At 49.6% G+C, this 23,023-nt stretch overlaps 6 protein-coding genes across 6 annotated transcripts; 4 read left to right on the top strand and 2 right to left on the bottom strand.

Moving 5' to 3' along the window:
* Nucleotides 1-466: 466 nt before the first annotated feature.
* J7T55_006630 (uncharacterized protein) lies at nucleotides 467-2,907 on the top strand (the record flags this gene model as incomplete). Its single annotated transcript, XM_053130785.1, has 9 exons — nucleotides 467-526; nucleotides 740-1,051; nucleotides 1,120-1,259; nucleotides 1,319-1,618; nucleotides 1,684-1,749; nucleotides 1,814-1,889; nucleotides 1,960-2,318; nucleotides 2,405-2,659; nucleotides 2,742-2,907. The coding sequence occupies 9 exons, from the start codon at nucleotides 467-469 to the stop codon at nucleotides 2,905-2,907; spliced, it is 1,734 nt and encodes a 577-aa protein (XP_053001394.1).
* A 154-nt stretch (nucleotides 2,908-3,061) lies between these two features.
* On the bottom strand, nucleotides 3,062-3,904 carry J7T55_006629 (uncharacterized protein; the record flags this gene model as incomplete). Its single annotated transcript, XM_053130774.1, has 1 exon — nucleotides 3,062-3,904. One exon carries the CDS (start codon nucleotides 3,902-3,904, stop codon nucleotides 3,062-3,064), a length of 843 nt encoding a protein of 280 aa, XP_053001393.1.
* A 1,141-nt stretch (nucleotides 3,905-5,045) lies between these two features.
* Nucleotides 5,046-6,965, bottom strand: J7T55_006628 (uncharacterized protein; the record flags this gene model as incomplete). Its single annotated transcript, XM_053130763.1, has 9 exons — nucleotides 5,046-5,211; nucleotides 5,299-5,459; nucleotides 5,525-5,606; nucleotides 5,676-6,031; nucleotides 6,092-6,157; nucleotides 6,225-6,242; nucleotides 6,325-6,440; nucleotides 6,684-6,809; nucleotides 6,872-6,965. 9 exons carry the CDS (start codon nucleotides 6,963-6,965, stop codon nucleotides 5,046-5,048), a joined length of 1,185 nt encoding a protein of 394 aa, XP_053001392.1.
* Nucleotides 6,966-8,801: 1,836 nt separating this feature from the next.
* J7T55_006627 (Phomopsene synthase) lies at nucleotides 8,802-11,387 on the top strand (the record flags this gene model as incomplete). Its single annotated transcript, XM_053130752.1, has 7 exons — nucleotides 8,802-9,113; nucleotides 9,185-9,435; nucleotides 9,523-10,249; nucleotides 10,313-10,631; nucleotides 10,705-10,806; nucleotides 10,866-11,011; nucleotides 11,067-11,387. 7 exons carry the CDS (start codon nucleotides 8,802-8,804, stop codon nucleotides 11,385-11,387), a joined length of 2,178 nt encoding a protein of 725 aa, XP_053001391.1.
* A 1,582-nt stretch (nucleotides 11,388-12,969) lies between these two features.
* On the top strand, nucleotides 12,970-15,231 carry J7T55_006626 (peroxiredoxin tsa1; the record flags this gene model as incomplete). Its single annotated transcript, XM_053130742.1, has 5 exons — nucleotides 12,970-13,076; nucleotides 13,224-13,711; nucleotides 14,283-14,332; nucleotides 14,386-14,615; nucleotides 14,865-15,231. The coding sequence occupies 5 exons, from the start codon at nucleotides 12,970-12,972 to the stop codon at nucleotides 15,229-15,231; spliced, it is 1,242 nt and encodes a 413-aa protein (XP_053001390.1).
* A 6,246-nt stretch (nucleotides 15,232-21,477) lies between these two features.
* J7T55_006625 (uncharacterized protein) lies at nucleotides 21,478-22,194 on the top strand (the record flags this gene model as incomplete). Its single annotated transcript, XM_053130732.1, has 1 exon — nucleotides 21,478-22,194. One exon carries the CDS (start codon nucleotides 21,478-21,480, stop codon nucleotides 22,192-22,194), a length of 717 nt encoding a protein of 238 aa, XP_053001389.1.
* Between the last annotated feature and the right edge of the window lie 829 nt (nucleotides 22,195-23,023).

Raw genomic sequence — 23,023 nt, 5'->3', positions numbered from 1 at the left:
GCTGAGGATTCGCTTGGAAGAATCTTTTGGAAAGGATCAATAGGTAAGCTTATAGATCCCACAATCCTACAGCCGACGTAATACTTATTTAAGTACGAGAGGGCACAACTTAATCATGGGCTAGATTAGATTATGTTGAAAAAGAAAAGAAAATGCGATGTGCAATTCAGCTTGACCTATCTAGCAAAGAGCGATGCGTATGATATAAATCATTTATGGAGAAATACACTATTTATATAAACATAATTGATTAGGTCAATAAAATGTGTCAATATTACCATTATGGGGAAGGAGTGATATTGTACTTGGATAATAGGAATCGTACTTTCAAATGTGATTCTGCAACTACTGTGTGGAGCGTCGGCCCTGGTTAGAAAGGTGTAAACCTTACTCTGGATAGAGTTCAGAAGTGGATTAGGTCCAGGTCCTCCCGGGTGCCAAGCCACGAATCGACTCAGTACTCATGATGGATACCGAAAGTGGACACACACGAACGGTCAAGCCGCTTCTCAGCTCTCGTCTCAGGGTCTGCGGGTTCTAAAATGATCCCGACGGTATAGGGGATCCCATGTCCTTAACACGGAGTCGGTGGCGTGACATCTGATCATTACCTAGGTACTATTGGTGTCACGGCCTTAGCAGATAAGATTGTACAAGTTTGGCTCTGTATATTTCTTCGTCGAGCAGTACCTCTTCGGCCTCGTGGAGATGCATTTTCCCTTCTGATTGGAAAACATAGCTCTCCATACTATTGATCTTTGGTATCATGGCGTCCATCTTCGCAGACCGGAAACATCCAAAGACAGGACCTCATCCTTTGTCCCTGCTGGATTTCGCTATATGGGTGTTTGCCGGCTATCAGGTCCTGAGCTGGTTCTTTCTTGATCAAAAATGGCTGCTGTGTTTGATTTTGGCAAGTCTTGCTTACATGGGTGCTGTCTCCTTTTATCGGCTGTATTTGTCACCTCTGCGAAAGATTCCAGGCCCACCTCTAGGTATCATCACTTACTGGTACGAACTGTTTTATGATGTCTGGCCAGGCATCGGACAAGTAGGTCCTGAACGCAAACGTACTTGACAAAAAAAAGGCAGACGCTGATGAAGCCGTTTTCTGCATAGTACACGGAAAAGATTGGCGAGTTACACAACAAGTATGGTCCAATCATTCGCATCAACCCGCATGAAGTACATATCAAAGACCACACATTCTACACGAGTCTTTACGTCGAGCGCGCCAAGAGACGCAGTCACAAGTGGACGTGAGTAACACCCCTTCTATGCCATCTTACTTCAGCCCATATTGACATTAATGTGCCAGATTCACCTCTGCTGGATTTGATCTTTACGGTTCAGTGCTCGTTACTCCGGATCATGACATACATAGTCGATGGCGAGCATCACTCAACCCCTTCTTCGGAAAGTCAACAGTACTAAAGGTCGAATACATCATTCAAGACAAAGTTGAACGTTTATGCAAGCGACTAGAGGAGTGGAAAGGGAAGTCAGCGCCGGTCAACCTCAACTATGCGTTCTCGGCCGTGGCAAATGACATTGTTTCTACTTATTTATTTGCCCGCCCATACGGTACCCTTGATGTCCCTGACTTCGATCCAAACTGGTTCGTCCATTAAGAGCCACCCATCTCCTTGTGTCAGTCAGGACACAGCACTAATTTGGCTTTAGGGAAGACGTCGTCTTGAAATTTGCTGCTACGGCCCATTTAATGAACCACTTCAGCTTCATACAACCGTAAGTCATCAGTGTTGTAATTTGCAAGTTATTTGCGACTACATAAGTTGACACAAACCATCAGGATCGCCAAGCTGCTTCCAAGATCCGTACTCGCCTTGATCGATCCTAGGATGTTGAGAATCTTCGAACGAGAGAAAGTGAGTAGTCTTCAGAGCGCGAACATGTCGAACGACTAAAGTAGCTAATTTCAATGCCTTACGTTCCCAGATGCTGGAGGGGCAAATAAAAGAGATCCTGGATGGCAACAACAAGGATTACATGAAAAATTATGTGAATGGCCACGGAACTATTTTCCACGACATTATCTTCAATTCGAATTTACCGCCACGGGACCTCGAACTAGAGCGACTACGAGACGAGGGCCAGGGCCTTGTTATGGCCGGTACCATAACCACTTCGAGGTCGCTCTACATGATGGCCTATTTCATTCTCGCCAAGCCCGGTGTGCTCCGGAAACTCCGCGACGAGCTCAGGGAACCGATGAAGGACTACCCAGTGGTTAGGCCAAAGTGGACCGAGCTTGAACAGCTACCCTACCTCTCAGCTGTCATTAAAGAAGGCTTAAGGTTAGCTCGACTCCTGCTTTCACCCGATTGAGTTATTATGATTTCAATTGGACAACGCGCTAATGCACAAAACTGCACCTTTATAGACTCGGCCATGGGTCTTCGCACAGACTGGCTCGAGTCTTTCCTGACTACGACCTCCCATATGGCGACTTGATTATCCCCAGGAATACGCCCATCGGCATGTCAGGCGCATTCATGCAAGAGCACCCGGTGATTTTTGAGAATCCGACAGACTTCGACCCCGAGCGCTGGCTGCGAGCCTCCCCAGAGGAGCTCGTAGAGATGAACAGGTGCAATGTTCCGTTCGGAAAAGGTTCGAGAGGTTGCATGGGCATCAAGTGAGTATTTCTTTTGTACTGACTTGATTTCATCGGTATTTTGACCGAGATGGATTGCTGACATGCTGTTGCACCAACAAAGTCTTGCACATGCCGAACTCTTCAATGTTATCGCGGCGATCTTCCGACCTGGCTGGCTTGAGATGGAGCTTTTCGAAACCACGGAGAAGGACGTGAGGAGAAAGCATGATTTCATGGCTGATCAGCCTGACCTCAACTCTAAGGGAGTCCGAGTATTGATCAAATGAGCTTTGAAAGACCGCTGTATTTAAATTTGCACGACGTACAGGTTTTGCAATAAGCGAAATAGTTTTTGGAGGGAAGGCGTCCCGAAAACCCGAATAGAAAATTATGTCCAGCGCTTCAACCCTACTGATGATACTGTCACAACTATCTGTAACTTCACCTATCTAGCAAGGGTTTTAGAACACTCTGGCTCAACCAAGCCATATTACGCTCCGCCCCAGCTTTAACATATTGAATAGCTGTTTCCGTCCATGGCTCCCTGTCCTCCTCTGTGCAGTCCCATATCTTCGCAGGCATGAAGAGCAGCAGAAATGTCCCAACAGCAACAGCCACTTTGCACACAAAATCCTCATCAATAATAACAGCACCCGCCTTGTCCTTGTACGCCTTCAAAAAGGACGAAAGAAGCCCTCGCTCGCCATGCTTGACCTCTAGGACCATCGCCTCAGCCACCCACAACCGAAGGTCATTGGAAGGCTCACCATAGTGGCAGAACTCCCAGTCCACAATTGTGAGATCGTGCACCGCTGCGTCTCCCTCACCTTCTTTCACCCGCAGTAGTGTGTTCATCGGCCGAAAGTCCCAAGGTGTCAGTGTCTGCACACGGCCGGGCTTTCGCAAGGTCCTTAACACGCCTTCGACCTGCTCTGAGCTATAATCGGTCTTACCCATGGCGGTGCGGATCACGTATTCCTCTCTGTCTCCATACTTGGCTACGTCTTCGTTGTGTAGAGAATCCCAACCATCTTGGTCGTCTATCCCAGCAAGATGTAGACACGCCAGCCAATTCCCCAGATGCGTGCCGATGGCTCCTACGTCCAACGAGGACGAGTACCTTGTCTTATCCTTGTAGGCACTCAATAGGTCTACCTCGCCAGCCCAGCTCATGATGAAGCCGTGTTTAGTCTTGCGCAGTACTCGAGGAACTTGCACTGCCGGCTCTTGACGGCATGCCTCGGCTACTGCCTTTGATCCCAGGGCTTTGATCTCAACTTGCATTCGGTCCGCGGCAACTGGGACCTAAGAACGGCCCTGAATCAGTTATACATTCTGAGAGGGACCAGGACATATTGAGTTTTACCGGAGCCATCTTCGCCATGCTGTCGGCACATTTCATTACAACGGCTTCCCCCTCTTGGTGCCCATTGCTAGAAGCCTCCGCATCCTTCAAGCCGTCGAGTCGCCAGAGGAAGCACGATATACCGCCATTAATTGGTGTTGCCTTGTCACATACAACATCGTTCTGACTTAGGTATCCTTCAAGGGCGACCACCCAGTCTCGTGGGTGGTCCGGGATCTCCTGTGCTCCAAGTTCGAGTGACATGTTTCTTAGTCTGGGGACCGGCGGTGTATTGCGCGCGTATAACACTTTGTTTCAAGGAGATAAGTCTGTATGAGAGGCCGGGGTGTTACGTCCTGTGGATTTGCCTCATGACAACAGTCACGGTCTTATGAACATAGTGTGCCGCGCGGCTTTTCGTGTTATCTCGCATCTTTCCACATTTTAGTCTTTGCCGCTTGCACTCATCTGGCGACGACCCTCTACCGGGAAACAAAAAATGCCGAAATGTCCAGACTTAGGGGTCAGCGATCTGTGGCACCACATTTTACTCGGTGGTGGGCCTGTACGGTCTTGGACGCACATGACCACGCCGAGATGACGTCTCAGCGGCGGGTGGCCTCACCTTTGGCGTTTCTCTATCAGTTTTCTTTCTCTCAAGGGTCAGCACGAGTCAATACAAGAGCCCCTGAATTGTTGTTTCTTCAATGCGGCCAAAGCTTAGCATTTTCCAGTCAGGGTAGAAGTTGTGGCTAGCCGAAAATTCTATATGGCGGATGTCCACTGGCTTATGCAACCACACTGTGTCTCGCATATGAGACCGAACATTGTTTACCCCTGAAGATACCCATAGAGCTTCGGAGTTTTCAATACTTCCGGGCGGACATTCGCATTTGTGTAGATAAAGACCGGAGTAGGCTTTGTCATCTTTGTGTACATGTACTATTTGCCTGTCTGTGTCGTACACAGGGTCCATGGTCCCAAGTAATATAAGAATAGTGCCGAAAGCTTGGCACTATTGCAGCACCCACCTAATCCTTGCCGCTTTCAGGGGTATACGAATTGCCTGGCTTAGTGATCTCAGCCCACACAGACACTGAGGCCTCTGCTGTCAGTTTTGGGAACACCCCACTCCTTGTCGTTGACCGGGAAGATGTCCGACTCATCACAGCCGCTGATAGTTAGGCGAGGACCGCCAGGGCGGAACAAGGTGCCAATGGCGATGTAAAGCTCCGCGCGTGCAAGACTGCGCGAGAAGATATCCTTATTAGCACACACGTAATCTCAACAAGATACAGAGAGTGATGACAGAGCGGATATGGAGGCTTCATACTTCTTTCCCAAGCAGTCACGCGACCCTTTGCTGAATGGCTGCATGTAATCATCCATACGTGGGTCGTACTCGCCAAGCCATCGCTCGGGTCTGAATCTGTTCGGCTCGGGGAATACAGCCGGGTCCACATGCTGCAAAGACAATGACATGGATACCAGTGTCTGATAATGACTTTGGTCAGCCAGTGCGGTGAATACCCCATTTTATAAGGTTTTATAGGTCTTACATTCTTCGGGATCGTATAACCCTTGTACTGTAGTTCCTGGTCGGGCGAAATTCGTCCATTGCGTCTGAAAGTGCGCCCAATTCTGTTCGCTTGTGGATCAGTACACATTTTGCCCCTCCGCTGAATGTCCGTCGGAAAGAGGGGTACCCACCGAACTCCTTCCTTAATGCACGCGTTCAGATATGGAATTTTTTCCAACTGTGTCCATTGAAGCAATTTTCCGGGTGGGACACCCGCCATCGCTACTCCAAGCTCATCACGGAGACGGTTCCTAATGCGCGGTTCGGAGATGATGTAGAACGAGATGAGTGTGAGAACAGAAGATGTGGTTGCGGTTCCCGCAGCGAGTAATGCCATTGCGTCGGCGGACAGACGCATGTCACTAAGCTCGGCCGGGGGCATATCACTCCTCAGCAGAGAGTGGAACACAGATTGGCTTTCCTCTGCTTGGTCTTTGGCTTGGAGTGCTACCTCTTTTTTGATCTTTTCGATTTGTGTCACGCCAAGCTTGCAAATTGGAGTCAGCAACTCATAATTAGAGCAATGGTGTAACGGGTCGTGACTTACCACTGCCATGATCGAGAAACTCGCAGTCTTGGGGCTCAAAGCTTTCAGCAACTTGATTGGAATCAACTGAAGCAGACTTTTCGGTCTTTTAGTCTTGTGTACTCAGTTGGACACGAGGTGCGAATTGACTTACCTCGTCAACCCCGGGAAACTACGGAAGACTGGCATTACTGTCAAGAAGCCGCGCATAGTATTATACCTAGTACATATATTAGCCCATAATGTTTGCCTACAAGGTCAATTCGTAGTAGTTTATCCGGTACTTGCCATTCAGGCGTAAAATCTTGCCCATTCATGAGCTGGGGATTCTTGCCACAAGCCAGCTCGCCGATGATATCACCGGCGAAAGCTGCAAAGGCATGATCGAGACGAAGAGGCGTGGTCGTATTACCCGCAGCCAGCAGCTTTTCTTCTAGCAACCTAATTTCTTTTTGGATCACCCATTCGTAGGAGATAATGCTCTGCCGGGAAAATACTTTCTCAATGGGCCTCCTCCTCTGATGGTGTAGCTCATGACCGGGAGTCAATGGGAAAGCCACTAATATAGCGTCAAAAATGATCCCTTCTCTATAGGAAGAACTCATGTACTTACAGTCCATCAAGAGACCTTCTCGAGGCTCAATAGTAGTTCTTCTCTTTGCAGATGTCACAAACACATTGTTGAAATAGTCGGGGTCGTAAATATGGAGCTCCCAGGGAGATACTCGCACAATGGGACCTTCACCAACGTCAGAAATCCGTGAGTGACCCCTCTCAGGGGAGATCTGATCTGGCTATTACCATGCTTTTCGTGCATCTTTTTCAGCACTCGAGGAAAGTTGTGATTCCATAGGTCGATAGCGGTTTCGTACCATGGGGTTGCTGCCGTAATCATAGGGCCAGGAAAGCGGGCCAGGGGTGAGAAGTGAAGACGATAAATGATCACTGTGATGTTGTAGATGACGAGGACTACTAAGAAACATTGAATAATATCCCAAAGGCTTGTAGTCTGCAAAGTGCGATCTACAGCACTCATCCAAGCACTAGGAGAAGCCATCGTGTTGACTCCAATCCCAGAGTTTGACTGCCCAAAACGGTGAAATACAAGCAGACAGCACTAAACAATCAAAGAGCAGACACTCGCGCAAGGTTGAGAAAACAGGGCCGTCTTTTCTGCTCACCGAAGGCCATCAAATCACTTGCTCATTAAATAGGTCTACAGGTACCTCCATAGCTTTCTTGGACGTTACAGTGATCAGAATCAGATCAGGCTGACAGGCTCGAAACAATCCACTCACACGGCGTGCTATACATCGTGTACACTTCCTGCGGTGATTCCGGGTCCCAGGAGAATTAGAATGACTTTTAAATGAAATCAAACCAACCGCACTGGGTACCAAGTAGCATTCATTTTCTTGTCATAGATGCCAATACCAACAAATTAGTGATCATTCCCGTCGGGAGAGCTCGACCGCTACAGCTAGTCATTGTCTAAGTACCCATGTATACGAAATGTGTGGACCTCTTCTCAGACAAACGAGTATTCTCATGGGCACATACTTGGTCTCCACGTCGAAATAAACTTTCTTTAGCGAATTCAGCACAGCTGAAACGGTATAGCTCCATAATGGACGACATCAGGCCATACAACTAGGCATGTTCAGTCAAAGCACTTCAACAGCTACCCACATATGTGTCTGGTACTTTGTCCCCACTTACAGTGGGACCTAGGCTACCTCGAGTAAACTCGATGTGAACGCCATATTTGCGAGTGCAATACAGTGAAAGCAAATCTAGAGAACACCGCGGAATCACCAGCACTGATCAATAGTATGTTGGGCAAGTAAACTAGAGAGATGACATTACGACTGGTAGAATGAAGGCGACCATACGCGTATTGAACATGGCCGGATTTGAGCTGCGGCCCGACCGGAAGGCTACCATTGATCTGACTCAGGGCCGCATCTAACTGTCCGACGGTATCGCCAAGGGCAGACAGGGTGGTCCAGACCACACCGCCGGAGACAACGTCCTATATGCAGAGCAGCGCCATTACCCCTGTTACGCTCCGCGCCCCCCGCATGAAGAACAAGCGCTATAAGTCCTCCATGTGGGTAGCAGGGCAATTGCAGAGCAAGGGCCATAAGCGACTTGAGAATAACATATCAGTAAGTATGGCGGAATATTGACTTAGACCAAAAGAGGAAATACAGGGATGACTTCAGTCCCAATTATCTACTGAAATGCAGAAAATATTATTTGTTACGATGAATGCCGTACTGGTTGTCTGGTTCACAAACAAGTAGCCAGTGCGAGCTATACCAGGACGCACTTTCACTCCCAAACATGCTGAATCGATTATCAATCAGCCTCGGGCAGAGGTTTTGACGAAATGCGGGCCGCGAGCAGAAGAGCAAAACAAGCCAAGCGATTGAGGCAGCACCCTGACCATCGGAGCCCCGAGAGCATCGGGGAAGCTTACTCGGTGACTTCTAATTAGGAGATGTTGGCAGATAGTGAGCCGTGGTATATTAGTTGAGCATGCTATGTGAGGCTGTCTTTGACACCCGTGTCCTGATTCCATGAGATTATTAGGCTGATACTTATGCTTCGGCTCACTGGTTCAACATTTTTTAGAACTGGGCTGATTTTGAATACTTATATGCAGGACTACTGAGTTTGATTGCTTGACCTATCTCAATTACCATCGGTCCATCAACATTCATTCATCATGGAATACCGGTACTCCTACGTCATTGACCCGTCTTCCTATGACAATCAAGGGCTCTGCAATGGTATTCCCTTGCGCGTACATCGCAACGCTGACATTGAAGAATATGCAACGATCAGTCTACGTAATGACTGGAGGAAGCATGTCGGGCCATTGCCATTGACGTCGTACGGAGGCAATCTGGGCCCAAAATATAATTTCACTGCAGTGACTCTTCCTGAGTGTCGTCCAGATCGGCTCGAGATTGTTTCATACATCATGGAGTTCGCTTTCCTCCATGACGACTTGGTAGACACAGCGCAGGTCGATGAGGTACAGTATTTATTCATTGCTGAATCCCAAGCTGACTCTGACTGATCTTGCTCGCTCATCATCTGTTGCAGGCACTGGCTCTCAATGATACGTGGAGAGACGGTATCACAGAAGGTCTCGACACGACATCAGCCAAGGGCAAGAAATCTGGCGAGGGCCTCATTCTACGCAACATCCTTAAAGAAGTCACTGCCATAGATCCTGTACGAGCGGCCGAATTAATGAAATTCTGGAAACGGGATTTAGACGTCAGTCGAGATCGAAAGCATTTCAGAGATTTTGATGATTATATGGAATACAGAATCGTGGATTGCGCGTCCTAGTAAGTTGTTCACTGCCTAACTTGGGAAGAAGAAGAAAGAAAACCCGTTTGAAGAGTTCACGTCTCTGTTTCTGACACACATCTTAGCTTCTTGATAGCACTGTCCACATTCGCTATGGCATTGACTATTCCCGCTGAGGACAAAGATGAAGTGTTTACTCTAACCCGGCCTGTTTGGGCGGCGGCGGCACTCACGAATGATGTCCAATCTTGGGAGAAGGAGGACAAGCTTTTCCAGAAAGACAATGCCACAGACATGACCAACGGTGTCTGGATGTTGATGAAGCAGTATTCAATCGGAGTAGAAGAAGCAAAGCGCCGCATCCTGGAAAAGGCCAGAGAGCACGTTGCCGAATTTGTTAGGACATTGTCCCAAATTCACAACAGACTCGACTTGTCTCTTGACTCCCGCTTGTTCGTCGAAGCGATGCAGTATATGATCAGCGGGAACCTCATGTGGGGGATTTCAACTCCACGATACCATTCAGACCAAAGTCTTGATGAAATGATGGTTGCTCGCATGAAATATGGGTGGCCGAACCATCGCGAAGTGACCAAGCCTACCAGCGACCTCGAGAATAGAGGCACGAAGCGAACTCACCAGGATACAGAGGGCGTTCAAAGTGTCAAAAGATTCAACGGCGCAAGCACCAAAAACGGTATCAACGGCACAAACGGCATCAACGGACTTAATGGCATCAATGGCAGCAACGGTGTCAAGATCAAACGTCATAAGACCAAGGAATGTTCGGGGGCTCTAACTAAAGATAGTGACCTTGTACTTAACATGGACTTGAATGGACTTTCAAGCGCGGTACGGGACCTTCCACTTCCCGAAATCTCGGAAGCCTACAAAGTGAACTGACAGCCTATATAGATAATCTGCGCCCCAGCTGATTATATCGGCTCCTTGCCGTCGAAAGGCATTCGCGACAATGTCGCCGACGCTTTGTCCATCTGGTTGGATGTCCCAGCTAAAGAGCTCAACCAGATCAAGCGCGCCATAAACTTGCTGCATAATGCTTCTCTGATGCTAGATGACGTGCAGGACGGCTCGGTTCTGCGAAGAGCACAACCCACAACGCACACAGTCTTCGGCCCTGCTCAAACCATCAACTCCGCTGGACATCAAATCATCCAGGCAATGAATGAAATCAGGAAGCTAGGCAGTGATGATTGTCTCGACATATTTAGCGGTACGTATTTTGGACACCATATTGGGCTCTTCTTGCCTCCGTAGTTGTCTTTCCACTGACTCTCTGGGCGCAGAGGAGTTGGAGAAGTTGTACGTTGGACAGAGCCATGATCTGTACTGGGTGTACAATGACAGCTGTCCCACTATCGAAGACTACTTCAAGATGGTAGACTACAGTATGTGATCAATGTTTCCATGCCAAGTCAGCAATGCGCTTACCGAAAATCACATCTAGAAACAGGCGGACTTTTTAATATGCTGGCTAGGCTCATGACAGCCAAATCCAGCTCGTCCTCAAGCCCAGATTTGACAGCTCTGGTTGGACTACTCGGAAGATACTTTCAAATACGCGATGACTACATGAATCTTACTTCTGCGGACGTAAGTTAAATTCCGATTTCAAAGATATCGATACATGAAGCTGAACCTTAGCCAGTATACTGTGGAGAAAGGGTTCTGCGAAGATCTGGACGAAGGCAAATTCAGCATCACCCTTCTACACGCTTTGAGTGCCGCCCCAGAACCCGAAGCCCTGCTGCTTCGGAACCTCATGTCTGGGCGCCGCAATGATGGCAAGCTATCAGTCGTGCAGAAAAACCTTGCCCTTAGCATAATTGAGGGAGCGCGTAGTCTGGAATACACTGCGGCAGTATTGCAGAAGCTCTACAAGGCAATTGTCAGAGAGCTGGAGAGCACTGAACGGCAGTTCGGCGAAAACAAACCTTTCCGTTTCTTACTCAGCTTACTCAAAGTTTAGATCCTGATCTGTCGGGTCGTGTAAATATATAGTTTATTGTGTTTCAAGCATGTTTCCTTCAATTACTTCAATGTTGGTTATGATTGCGTTTGAATATTGTTGGGACGGGGATGAAGCAGAGATAGCTTCAATTGGTAGACATCTAGCTTTTCGCGTGAGAACTGACTCTGTTTTGCAATGTCTAGCCCAATAGTAATTGTGGATAAAATGTCATGAGTACGTTTGTTGGTGGTGAGCATGAATACCGATAGTGCCAGCCGAAAAGATAGCAAAAAGAACGACAGAGCTAGGGAATGAACCAAATGCAGACATAAAAGCGAGAAAGTCGCGGGGACAACACATGCCCCTAACAGTTACCTAGCTGGACCGTGAATTGTGTCGACATTACCTGTTTAATGCCCTGCCGTATTCTCACATGTGTTGTAGCTAATCTTGAAATCACGCCGATATCGCATACTTGCACGTGTTTTAGAAATGTACCAATAAGATCACATTGGCATACATAAGCGGGAACCTTGATGGCCGACGATGCAGGTTGTCAGCCGCGGCTTGGCCAGCCTGGATCATTGCACATGTGCTCCGTTTCCCGGCGCGATGATTGTCGAGAAGGGCTGCAGTCTGCTCAGCATATCTGGCGCGCAGGCACGGAAAGAGAGTATAGGAGGTCTGGCCCCATATCACGCCACCCGGATCTTGAGAACGCGGGTTCCACTCCGGCGTCATCCGCCGTCGAGAGGTCGTGATTTGGAATCGTGTTGGCGAATTGGCATCTATATTTGCTATCTGACGCCCACTGTAAGGCCTCTTTTCCAAGATTTACTACCGTTGCCGAGAGATTGAATGAGTAAATGTGTCACTGAAGGCGTATTTGTCAGACTGTGGATCCAGATGTCGTCCGGATCGATGATATTCATAGAATGTGGAGGAGACCTTTCAGATCTCGAACCCCGGGACACCACCGGGACGGGACCACTTGCGATATCAGAATGGAGCATGTTAGGTGGTTAACGTGGCAGCAATGACTCCGACGCACGAAGTGTTAGACCAGACTATCAAGGTTTGCCCAACGCGCCGCGGTCAAACGAGACAGGGCCCACATTTCCGCAGCAAAGGAGTCAAAAGACGCGACCCACTAAGGCGCGACTGATGGCGTTATCGTCACTTATCGCCAAAAATCGGCCCTGCTCTTTTTTCGCTCTTTGTCTCCTGTTCTGTCAGAGCCCCAGAATTTTCCGCTGCCTGTACCCACCGCCCTCATCCCGTGTGTGGACACCCTCCCTTCACCTTGATCAAGCTCAACTCAGTCTTGTCTGAGCCAGAGTGCAAACATTGGCCTTGCGAGATCGGAATTACGGACCTTGACGCTGGCAAAAGTGGGCTCGATTCTCTGCGATTCTGTCACTGACGCGTTATCTAATCGTATCTCAACGTTTTTCACCCCTCCTCTCTCAAAAGGGTCCAGCTTGGCCTTATCTCGCGACTGCAAACACTTCACGATCCTCCTCGGTCCAACTTCTTGCTCACCTATCACACCTTACACCTTACCGCCTGCTTCTTCACCACTCCGTCAACCTCAGTCACCATGTCCAAGGCATTTGTTCAGAAGCCCGCCCCTGCCTTCACGGCAACCACCGTCCTTGAGCACGGTGAGTTCAAGGAGGTCTCCCTGTCCGACTTCAAGGGACAATGGTGAGTCCAGCACCCAAGATGGCTCAGTCTCCTGCTGCTATCCCTCCTGCCGTCTTACTGCGGCCTCAAGCTTGAGCCAGAGAGATGAATCACAGCTGCCACCGCCGGCCAGCCTTTTAGACGGACGCTCGCTCACCTCACTCTTAGGGTCGTTCTCCTGTTCTACCCCATGGACTTCACCTTTGTCTGCCCCACTGAGATCCTGGCCTTCAACGACGCCCTCCCCAAGTTCGAGAAGCTCAACACCACCGTCCTGGGTGTTTCCACAGACAGCCACTTCACCCACTTGGCGTGGCGCGAGCGCCCCCGCAAGCAGGGTGGTCTTGGTGAGGACCTGAAGCTGCCCCTGGTCGCCGACAAGAACTTCAAGATTGCCCGTGACTACGGCGTCCTGATCGAGGAGGAGGGTATCGCCCTGCGCGGTCTCTTCATCATCGACCCCAAGGGAACCCTGCGCCAGATCACCGTCAACGACCTGCCCGTCGGCCGCAACGTCACCGAGACCCTCCGTCTCGTCGAGGCCTTCCAGTTCACCGACGAGCACGGCGAGGTCTGCCCCGCAGACTGGCAGTCTGGTGGCGAGACCATGAAGGCTGACCCCAAGGGCAGCCTCGAGTACTTCGGAAAGCAGGGTGGTAAGTCTCGGCCCCTCAGCAGCGGAGACGCGTCCCCCATTGCGAAGCGTCCACGTATTGAGTAGAGGGTTTTCCCACGACAGGTCAATAAACAGTGATATGAGAGAGATGGACTTCATGAAGCATTACCGAGGAGCAGCCCCGAATGATCCCACCACGGGTCAACACCGGTGGCACTTGTTGGACAGCGTGTTTGGGCCGGCGTTAAGCAGATGGACGGACCGACATAGACCATAGAAGCTAGAGCTCAATATATCCCTGGATCCTCGGATCTGGGCCTGTTGAATTTGCATATCTGCTACCCAACCCAGTTGAGTGTTTACTCTGACCCGAACCGTCTCTCAAAGGCGGTGAGATGATAACCTGAAATCACTACCCGCCAATTCCCCCCAAACTATCCAAATGTTGACGCCGAAATTGACCAATAACTCCAGTCTCTGATGCTCATCCAAAGCTTGAAACACCGTTGCCATTGTAAGGTAATCGTGAGGCTGCAGCAACAGCTACCGAGCCGGTATCGCCCTCACCTCGCCTCGTGAAGTCTCCGGTTCATTCTTTTTGCGCCTCGCAGCACCAGGTCCGATCAAGGCGACCCAGGAACCTCGAGGGCATCTCCCCGAGGTATAGTGCGGAAATGCTTGGCGCGCCAGACTCGGACCGGCCTCGTCGACTAGTACCCGCCGCGTGTCCTGTCGAAGATCAGGTGCGGGTTCGGGCCCGAGCGATCGGACATCATGGAGGGGCGGAACAGCGAGATGGTGTCTTCCTCGAACAGCGCCTGCTTCGGCGGCGTCCTCGGCGGCGATGACGCGGTCGACACCCGCGGGACGTCGTCGAAGGGGCTCCCGGTGCCTGCGAACCTCATCGGCCGCGCACTCTTCTTGGAGCTCCTGTTTCTGAACTTGTTCCTCATTCTCCGCCACCAGCCCATCTTGGCTCAAATCATTGGCTGGGCCTCTCGTTCCGGGTTGGAGGGAAGGGGGCGCGCGTGCGCTGCTTTCTTTGCGATGGAATCCGATGACGGCTTTGTCTAATAGCAGGCCGGCTTTCGGCTGAAGGAATCTGAAGAACGAATTGAAATGTTAAAGGATAAAGAAAATACTCCGCAGCGATCCGAATGAACAGCGCGGTTCTGGTCACAGTCTCGTTATAGTGTTTACACAGCCACGCATGAATGCGTTGTCCCGCTTGCCGGGGTCTTCCCTTGGGAGCCGAGGGAGGGTTTCGTTGCTAGAGCCTCGCCTTACATTGCGCCCCTCTCGCCGCGCAGGTTCCAGAATCTAGTCTGTGTGGGAGCTGGAGGGACAAACCCGGATCTTATGGAAGTTCTAAGCTTCAATGGCTCCCTTGAAATGCTTGACAGCCGCGAATCGCAAATCGCGTGCATTGATACAACATGTGGCTCGGCCAGGGGAATCTGGATGCGCATCCGATTCAGGGGAGGGCTCCAGAGAAGCGGAGAATTCGACCGGATCCGTTTCCGACCTGTTTCGCTGGTCGATCTCATGGAGGCTGCGTAACGAGCGAAGGCCATAGTTTTTGGGCAAGCGAACAAGGTCGAGTAGAGATGCTCAAGCTTGGCCGTTGTGATGTGTGGCTTTGGAAGGCAGTGCATGCAACGCTGTTAAAATGAACAATGTCACACTGCGCTGATCCCGCAATGGTTATTGATTAGCGACTGATCTGCACTTGAGCTTTATCAATCCTGCGTTGCCTTACCTTGATGACCTTGTAATATCTGTCACTTTGCCTTTTATTCTAGTCATTTAGACCCAAAATACAACATCAATTTCGAAAGGTAAATGCTTGTATGCATCATGTGCGATGAGCCAGGTATTACCGAAACAAAAAATCGGGAGCGTCAAATATATTGTTCATCCAAAGTAAGGGGTGCATGTTGTCAGCTCTGTTCCTACTGCCGTCCAGGATGTCTAAAGGGTAATGATCGAATGTGTGAACGAGATCAACAATTTGCTACTCCTGATCCCCCCAGGTCGTGCTAAGGTATTGCAATCAATGATAAATAGGGATCAATTTCCATGTTGGCATGCGTCTGCTTACAGCATCAGGAGGTGTGTGCAACTTGACGTATCGCAGTGCTACTGTAAAGCATCTGAAAAAGCATTGCATCTTAGATACGAGATTAGAGCTCAGAGGCAGCAGCAGCAGCAGTGAAGTACTAAAGTCACGGATACGAGCCAAGTCGAGATATGGAGAGTCTCAATGGCGTGACAGAATATGATGTTGAACGGTATTGCAGCATAAGGAAATGGGCTATGTGGGTCAAGAAGACAAGAACTCATGGAATAGCACTACTACATTAAGACCACTAATTGTGAGGTATGACTCACCTGCATAGGGTTGCTGGAAGAGATCTGACCTTATTCTGCAGCAGTCATAAGTAGTATTGCGTTGCACTAGGCTAATTTACCGATAAGTAGTATTGACGTCGCTCGAGAGTAGCTCGAGCCTTTGTCATACACTGCTCATTAAAGACGGAGGACGTTGCTGCGTGTGGGGCAGTCCTGTCAACTAACGTAAGTAATTCTTGTGAAAGAAATAATTCCACCGAATCTCTGGTTGCAGCTTCTGTGTTGGCTTCAACCGATTCCTTCTGTGTGACTGGAAATCAGCGTCTACGTGGCGGTATTCAAGGTCTTTAACTCTTCACCAGGTTCTCCTAGTACCGCTAACGGAGACTTTCCTCCTTACCACCGGGAGAATTTCATGTTGGATACTAGATATCTTCCTATGGGAGAGTCTGTTGTGGGATAACCTCCTGACAGATTGGTAGGATATGTGGTGGTTGGCACTGGCGATGGGGCCAGATCAGGCCTAAATAGGCAATTCTTTTAGTCCGGGGCCATGGCTAATTTTTACAATAGAGACACCCCGTCTCGAGAGTCCGTCCACACTGTAACACAAAGCATTTATTCTCACAACCTCGGTCACCCAACTGCATGGAGCTCCTATTGGGATTACCTCAGCTAGATTCGCTAAGACAGATATGTCTCTCCTCCACTGCGAGAACCATATGTGCTGTATCAGACAGACAGACAAGACAGACAGACAGACAGACAGACAGCGATAAAAATCCTAGACAGCCAGCCCCCCAGCCCCAGTCCCCAGCCCCCCCAAGCGCCAGCTTTCAGCCTCGTCTTTTACGAAAGTTTAAGCAGGGCCCATCTGGCCCAGGATAGAGTAGCAGTATTGGACTGCTTGAGCGATGGTATGATCCACTTTCAGGCTCCACCAAACTCGACGACGGCCCAATTGACTAGTACAGCCCGAACTGGCTTCGTGTGTCCACGTGCCTCGTTCAAGAGATAGTCCATGAATGTCATCATGGAAGTGAGCATTCTCCAAAGTCTAGTCTAGGAAACGGCGCTCTTTCGTGAAACCGTATTTAATAATATCAGGTAAGCTTTAGTTGCCACTTCCAGGGAGCAACAACTAGAGATAGTCCAAGAGGCTGCCAGGATCGCATCTGCACACAGCTTCAATACAGAGCCCCTCTATGGCTACAAAACTGAGATTGGACAGCATGGCTAGCTCCTCCTTGGAGGACAGCGCCAACGCATTGCCATTGCTCGCAGCGTCGTCTCTGGACCCAAAATCGTCTTACTTGACGAAGCCACCAGTGTGCTTGAGACTCAGGCCGGGACTGTCGTTCAACAAGCTCTAGACAGAGCATTCAAAGGTCGCATTTCGTGATAGTCAACAAGCTTTCTACCATGCGCGATGCGGGTAACAGCATTGCTATGAGTAAGGACTGGATGGTGGAACACGGGAACCACGAATCCTTGATCGTCACCCACGATGTCTAAGCTAAGTTTGTCCGGATTCCAAATTTCAGACCCTTGCTTTCAGAGCAGCCGCACATCAAGAGTCTACCGCTCACACTGACAGTGATAGCGCCATCGAGGTCGAGACAAACATGAATGCAGCTTATTCGCTCGTTATCTTTCATCTGTTAAAGTGTTCGTGGTAGAGAAAAGGGATCAAGACAGCTGCGGGCCCGCGAACAATCGGGGATCATTGGGATAATCTGGGGACTTGTCAAAAGAAGCTCCATGGGACACTTGGTCGTAACGTTCCTCCAGACTGGGTTTAAGGAGGAGGTCACCTAACCTAGTATCTTGTGGCCCAGGTGTCAGTGTCCGTTTTCTAATGTAGTTACGTTTGAGCAGCGACTGCCTTTCCCGCCAGGCAATTCTGATATTCAAGTTTGTTCTAGTACTGAATGAGCCCGGATCCGTACTAGCGGATATGGCACTTTTACTTCTCTTTGTTACTTTGGACGCGGGCTACCTCCTGTCGTACTTTCCGCTGGGATACTCAACAAATAGCATCACGCAACAACTCAACTATGAGTACGGAAAACCAATTTTTCAAGATTTAACTCATCAGGACATACAACTTCTCAATAGACCAGAGAACAGCACAGATTCCTTAGCCAGCTGAGCGTAATCTTCTCAATCATTCCTCGAGCTGATGGGATTCAACAATAGCCCTGATAAGCATATTGGTGCTCCATCTTGCAGCATGCAACGTTCTCTCTTTGCCTGACGGCTGCAAACCCGAATTAGTCGTCGTATTAGCTGGTCTTCCACCCATGGCCTTGGTCGGCCTTCTTAAAATCCGTTCGCGAAGTTGAATCGCGAGATTCCAAGCGCTATTCTACCAGCACGGTCATCGCCTCTGAGGCTGTTGCTGCAATCCGAACCGATCCCTTTGGGGCTATTAAAATTCGATCCTGACACAATATCCTGCGGGGCTCAAAATCAAGGTCCCCACCTTGCCAGCTATGATATGATTCACTCTGATGCAGGCTATTAAGTATTGGTTCATGGGTCTGGGCTCCCGGCAAGTCTATGTTTTAGGCGTGGTGCCACTTTGACACCCTACATGTTAGGTACAGTTGCCAACTTCTCTCGTTCAACGAGGTCGAATTGAGCGCAATCCTCGTCACCTTCCTCGGATTGTTCTTCGCCGGCCAAGCATCTTCGACCATGTTTCACTTCTCAGCCAGTAGATATGAAATTTCTCATTCTCTCTGCTGGTATGTGATTCGTCGTCTCTGTTAGGCATCAACAAGGGCTTGAGCGCTGCCAACTACGTATCCTGACTCCATAGTCTCCAGCCAACCTTTCGCGCTACACCCGACAATCATGATCGTGCCCCCGGATTGCGTAGAGCTCCACGATCTCCGCTTTTCTTATACGTTGAAGCCTGAGGTGCCTATTCTAAGAGGCGTGAACCTGAAGATACGCCACCCTGTGACTACCAAACCCATCGCCAGAGTGTCAACTCACTCCACTGAAATCAATTCAATTCCACTAAACAATATTTATTATCAATTACATCCATTCCACTAAGCTAAAAAACTAATCAATTCCATTCCATTAAGCTATTCAGTTGATGTAATTGAATGGGTTTAAATGGATTAAGAGGGAATTTCCTCCCCTTTCCTCCCTTCCCCTTCCCTTCCTCTCCTTCCCTCGTCTTTCCCCTTCTTATCTAATCACCTTATCTTATCGCTATCAGATTAGATTAGATAAATGATTAGATAAGGATTTTTCTCGCCGGGGCTTCGCCCCGGACCCGAGAGGGAGAAAATCCATTTGAACCCATTCCATTCAACTAAATTACACTGGAAGCCTTTTTAAATCAATTCAATTCCACTGATGGCTGAAGATTTTCCATTCCATTACACTATAAGGTTCAGTGGATGTAATTTAGTTAGTTGACACTCTGCCCATCGCCGCTTGACCAGAAACCTTAGCCGGACGGGACACTCCCTTGCAAGCTAATAAAGGTCAATTCGTCGCCCTTGTAGGTGCGTCTGGCTGTGCAAAATCAACTGTAATCGGCATTCTCGAACGCTTCTATGACGCTTCTACTGGGCTCAATACAGGTGGTGGGGTCAATGCTGCCTGACCTTGACCCAAATTCCTTGCAGAAACGGCCAAAGTCGGCGACAGAATCACACTTGTTATTGCTCACCGTCTCAGTACCATAAAAAACGCCAGTTTTATTTGCGTTTTCAACTATAAAAAGACCGCGGAGGTTGATACTCATGCTGAACTGATTGCGCAGGGTGGTATATACCAAAGCATGTGTAAGGCACAAGCGCTTAATTAGGTGGTTTCTGTTTCCGCCTCTCCATAATTATTGCCAGGTTATACGCATTACAGAGGACTCCAAGACATCCATCAATATCTTCACCGATTTAAATCCATTTTCAACCGGTACTATATTTCGAGTCGTCGCTCGAGGTGTGCTAGGCGCATGGATTTTGTGCTTGTGCGATCTGAACGGGTACTCAAAGCCGCAGGTCATAACCTTGCCGTTCCATTTTTAGGAATCTTACAACGCCAAATGTTGCATTCGGATCCTTAGTCCCAGAATCGCCAGTGGTTGGATTCCGTTGGAACCGGCTCTCGCCTTTCTGTATCGCGCATGAGTGAGTGATCTTGAACCTTCAAGGTTGGTGGTTTCGGGAATGCAGTGGAACGAAGACACTCGTCCTCGGACCTGTCATGCGTTGTAAAAAATGACACAACCAAATGAAAACTCTGATATGTATGCAGATTGAGTATCGATGCGCCTCTGACTTAAATGCAGGATACATTTCTTTGCCCCCTCCACGCGTGAGAGTGTCGCGCCTGAGACGTCGATTGTGACGGAGCATGCGGGTATGATTCGTCCAAGATTGAGCAATCAGACCTAACGGTCCTGGGATCGTGTTTGTTTCTCACGTCGCGGATGCTCGGGCAATAGCACGGACGTTTCCAATCCGAGATAGCTGCTGTTTGGCCGCGTCCATCCCAGGAAGCAGGATCAGCATGGGCATTGTCAGCACGACTAGCTATACTCGTCCGAATCATGAGAAACATCCGACTAATTTAACTGCATTCGGTCTGCCGTTGAGACTTCCGTTGTGCTGCATCATGACTGTTTCTGGCTGCAGAAGGTGGCTTTGGGAGTTACTGTCAAAGTTTTGATATGAATATGTAATGATACAGGTTCAGACTCCGGCTCGCTCGATTCCGGCTTACACAGATAACGACAATATTGGCTCTGATAATAACCTCGAGTCTCGGTACCACCTACGTCACCGAACACGAGATGTCGTTGGATTGCGGCTGTGGTGGTGGGGTCATATGTGCAGATGGCCTTGGACAAGGGAAACTCAATCTTGTCGAACTAGGCTTGTTGTGGTTGTTCGGGGTCCAGTGCTCGGTGCAGGGGCGATATGATGGAACCATTAATGGAAGATTATGAGAACTGAGTTTTCACTGCGTAGCGAATCCAACATCGGCTGTTTTGCCGTGAACGTCTGTGTTCGACTACGGGTAGGTGGAGTTGGCAAGGTATCCTGGTTGACAGGTCGTTAGTGCCGTTGATTTCCTGGGCCGCAGTCGCCCACCCACAGTCGAAAAGTTGGAGTTGAGCTCTGAAACTGGGCCGGCTGGTGCGTCCAAGGTGCATCCCGAGGAGACCCTTCCAACCCAATTTGTGCCCAAAGGCCGTGAAGAGAGACGCAAGAATTGAGACACGAGCACGGCATATGCACGGTGGCTTACTGGTGAGCAGAATGGTTGTGCCAGCCTGCGGTTCGCTGGCACAACCGGCGACTATATCATATAGCCCGCGAGGCCCCTGGCCTGTCTCACGTCCCTGAGTGCATTGCTTCACTTCGTTATCACAAATTACTTTCTATGTCCAGCGACCTTCCTCCTATCCCTGGTCTCTACCCCATCATGAAGAGGACGGACTCTACTGCAGCAACTGTGGGCTCAGGCTCCAGTTCCTCATCCCGTCGCCATGACAAGGAGAGATCCAGCGGTCGTGGCCGTGAACCTGGCCTTGTTGACTATGTCCATGACAGAGACAAGATTCCTCGCCCTTCGCTGAAGCACCGGGAGTCAAGCCGCGAAGGCAGACGTCACCATGAGTATCGGTACTACGAGCCCCCATCGGGTCGTCACCGTGTCCGAAGCGAAGAGCGCCGAAGCCCGGGCAGCTTGGCAACGGCAGCAAAAACAAAGAGTCCGGACAAATACGGAGACAGCGACCGGTCTGCTCCAAAAGAGTCCAGGGGCAGGAGAAGGCAAACATCCGAAAGGTCAAGCGAGACACGCAGCCGAAGTGAAGACCGGCGTGAGGACCGTCGCAACAGCCGACGGCCCAGCGACGATGGTCAGGGGAAGAAACGGTCAGCCGCGGCCAACTTTGGCAAAGCAGCCCTAACAGCTGGTGCGATGGAAGCTGTCAAACAAAAGGGGCGCGGCAACAGAGATAGCAGAGACACCGACGCTTGGAAGAGGGTCGCTACCGCTGCTCTAGGGGCCGCTGCTATTGATGCCGCTGCCAGCAAGGCCAGAGGCAAGGACCCCAGGGATAGAGGCAAGGGCTCTCTGATCGGAGCATCTATCGGAGGCTTGGTCTTGGACAGTCTTGTCAACAAAGTCCGGTGATGTTTTCGAAGTCGTTGGCACCGTTCAGATGTTTTTATTATCCTTGATGTCACACTCCATTGGTGTGTATGAGTTGTCTTGTAGAAGGGATATTTTGATGTCCCTCCCCAAAATTCTAGGATCCAGCGTCTATATAATTTCAATTAATATCTTCCTTAATCTACGGTCGAAATCTAGCACGTGCATTGGAAGGATAAGTCTTGCCGTGTCTTATGAAGAGAACGCATCCACGGATGATTGGTCTTCAGCTGAATAGCGCGAAGCAACACGTTAACTTCCAAACATGCACATGAAGTTCCAACTGCTGTCTCCGAGGAAATACGAACGCAGTAATAACGGGTCGAAAACCTCCCGCATTGTATGAAATCAGGCGAGCCGCATGTTTCTCTCGTGGATATCGGTGATGGCTTCTCTGGGAGCCAGGCTTCTGTCACAGCGAAGTGCCGGAGATCGCATGCTGAGGGGATACGATTTGATGCTCCGAGGTGTCGGATCTCGACTTACCCACTAGCTGACGGCGGCCCCATGTTGGTCCTCATGCGCAAATTTCAAACCCATCTGCTCTATATAGTAAATATCGGACTGCTCAGGTACGGTCAGGGCGGCTTAGCTATCGGCGAATTCCCTCAACTCAATTGTGCTCCTAACACTTCTCATACTCCACGGTCACGGATCATTACCAATGAAAACACACGTTCTTGGCGTTGCGCGTGGAGTTTCTGCAGAGACATCGCGATGAAGCTTCCTGTGATATATGGTGCGATATATGGTCAGTTCTTGGTCATCTTTGTCTTCTACCAGAGCGCTGATGCAGTGCCTCTCTCGAGCT

This window comes from Diaporthe amygdali (genome assembly GCF_026229845.1).
Source record: "Diaporthe amygdali strain CAA958 chromosome Unknown NODE_1_length_4327563_cov_65_473760, whole genome shotgun sequence".
NCBI classification, from domain to species: Eukaryota; Fungi; Ascomycota; class Sordariomycetes; order Diaporthales; family Diaporthaceae; genus Diaporthe; species Diaporthe amygdali.
This window is presented reverse-complemented; position numbering and strand designations above follow the sequence as displayed.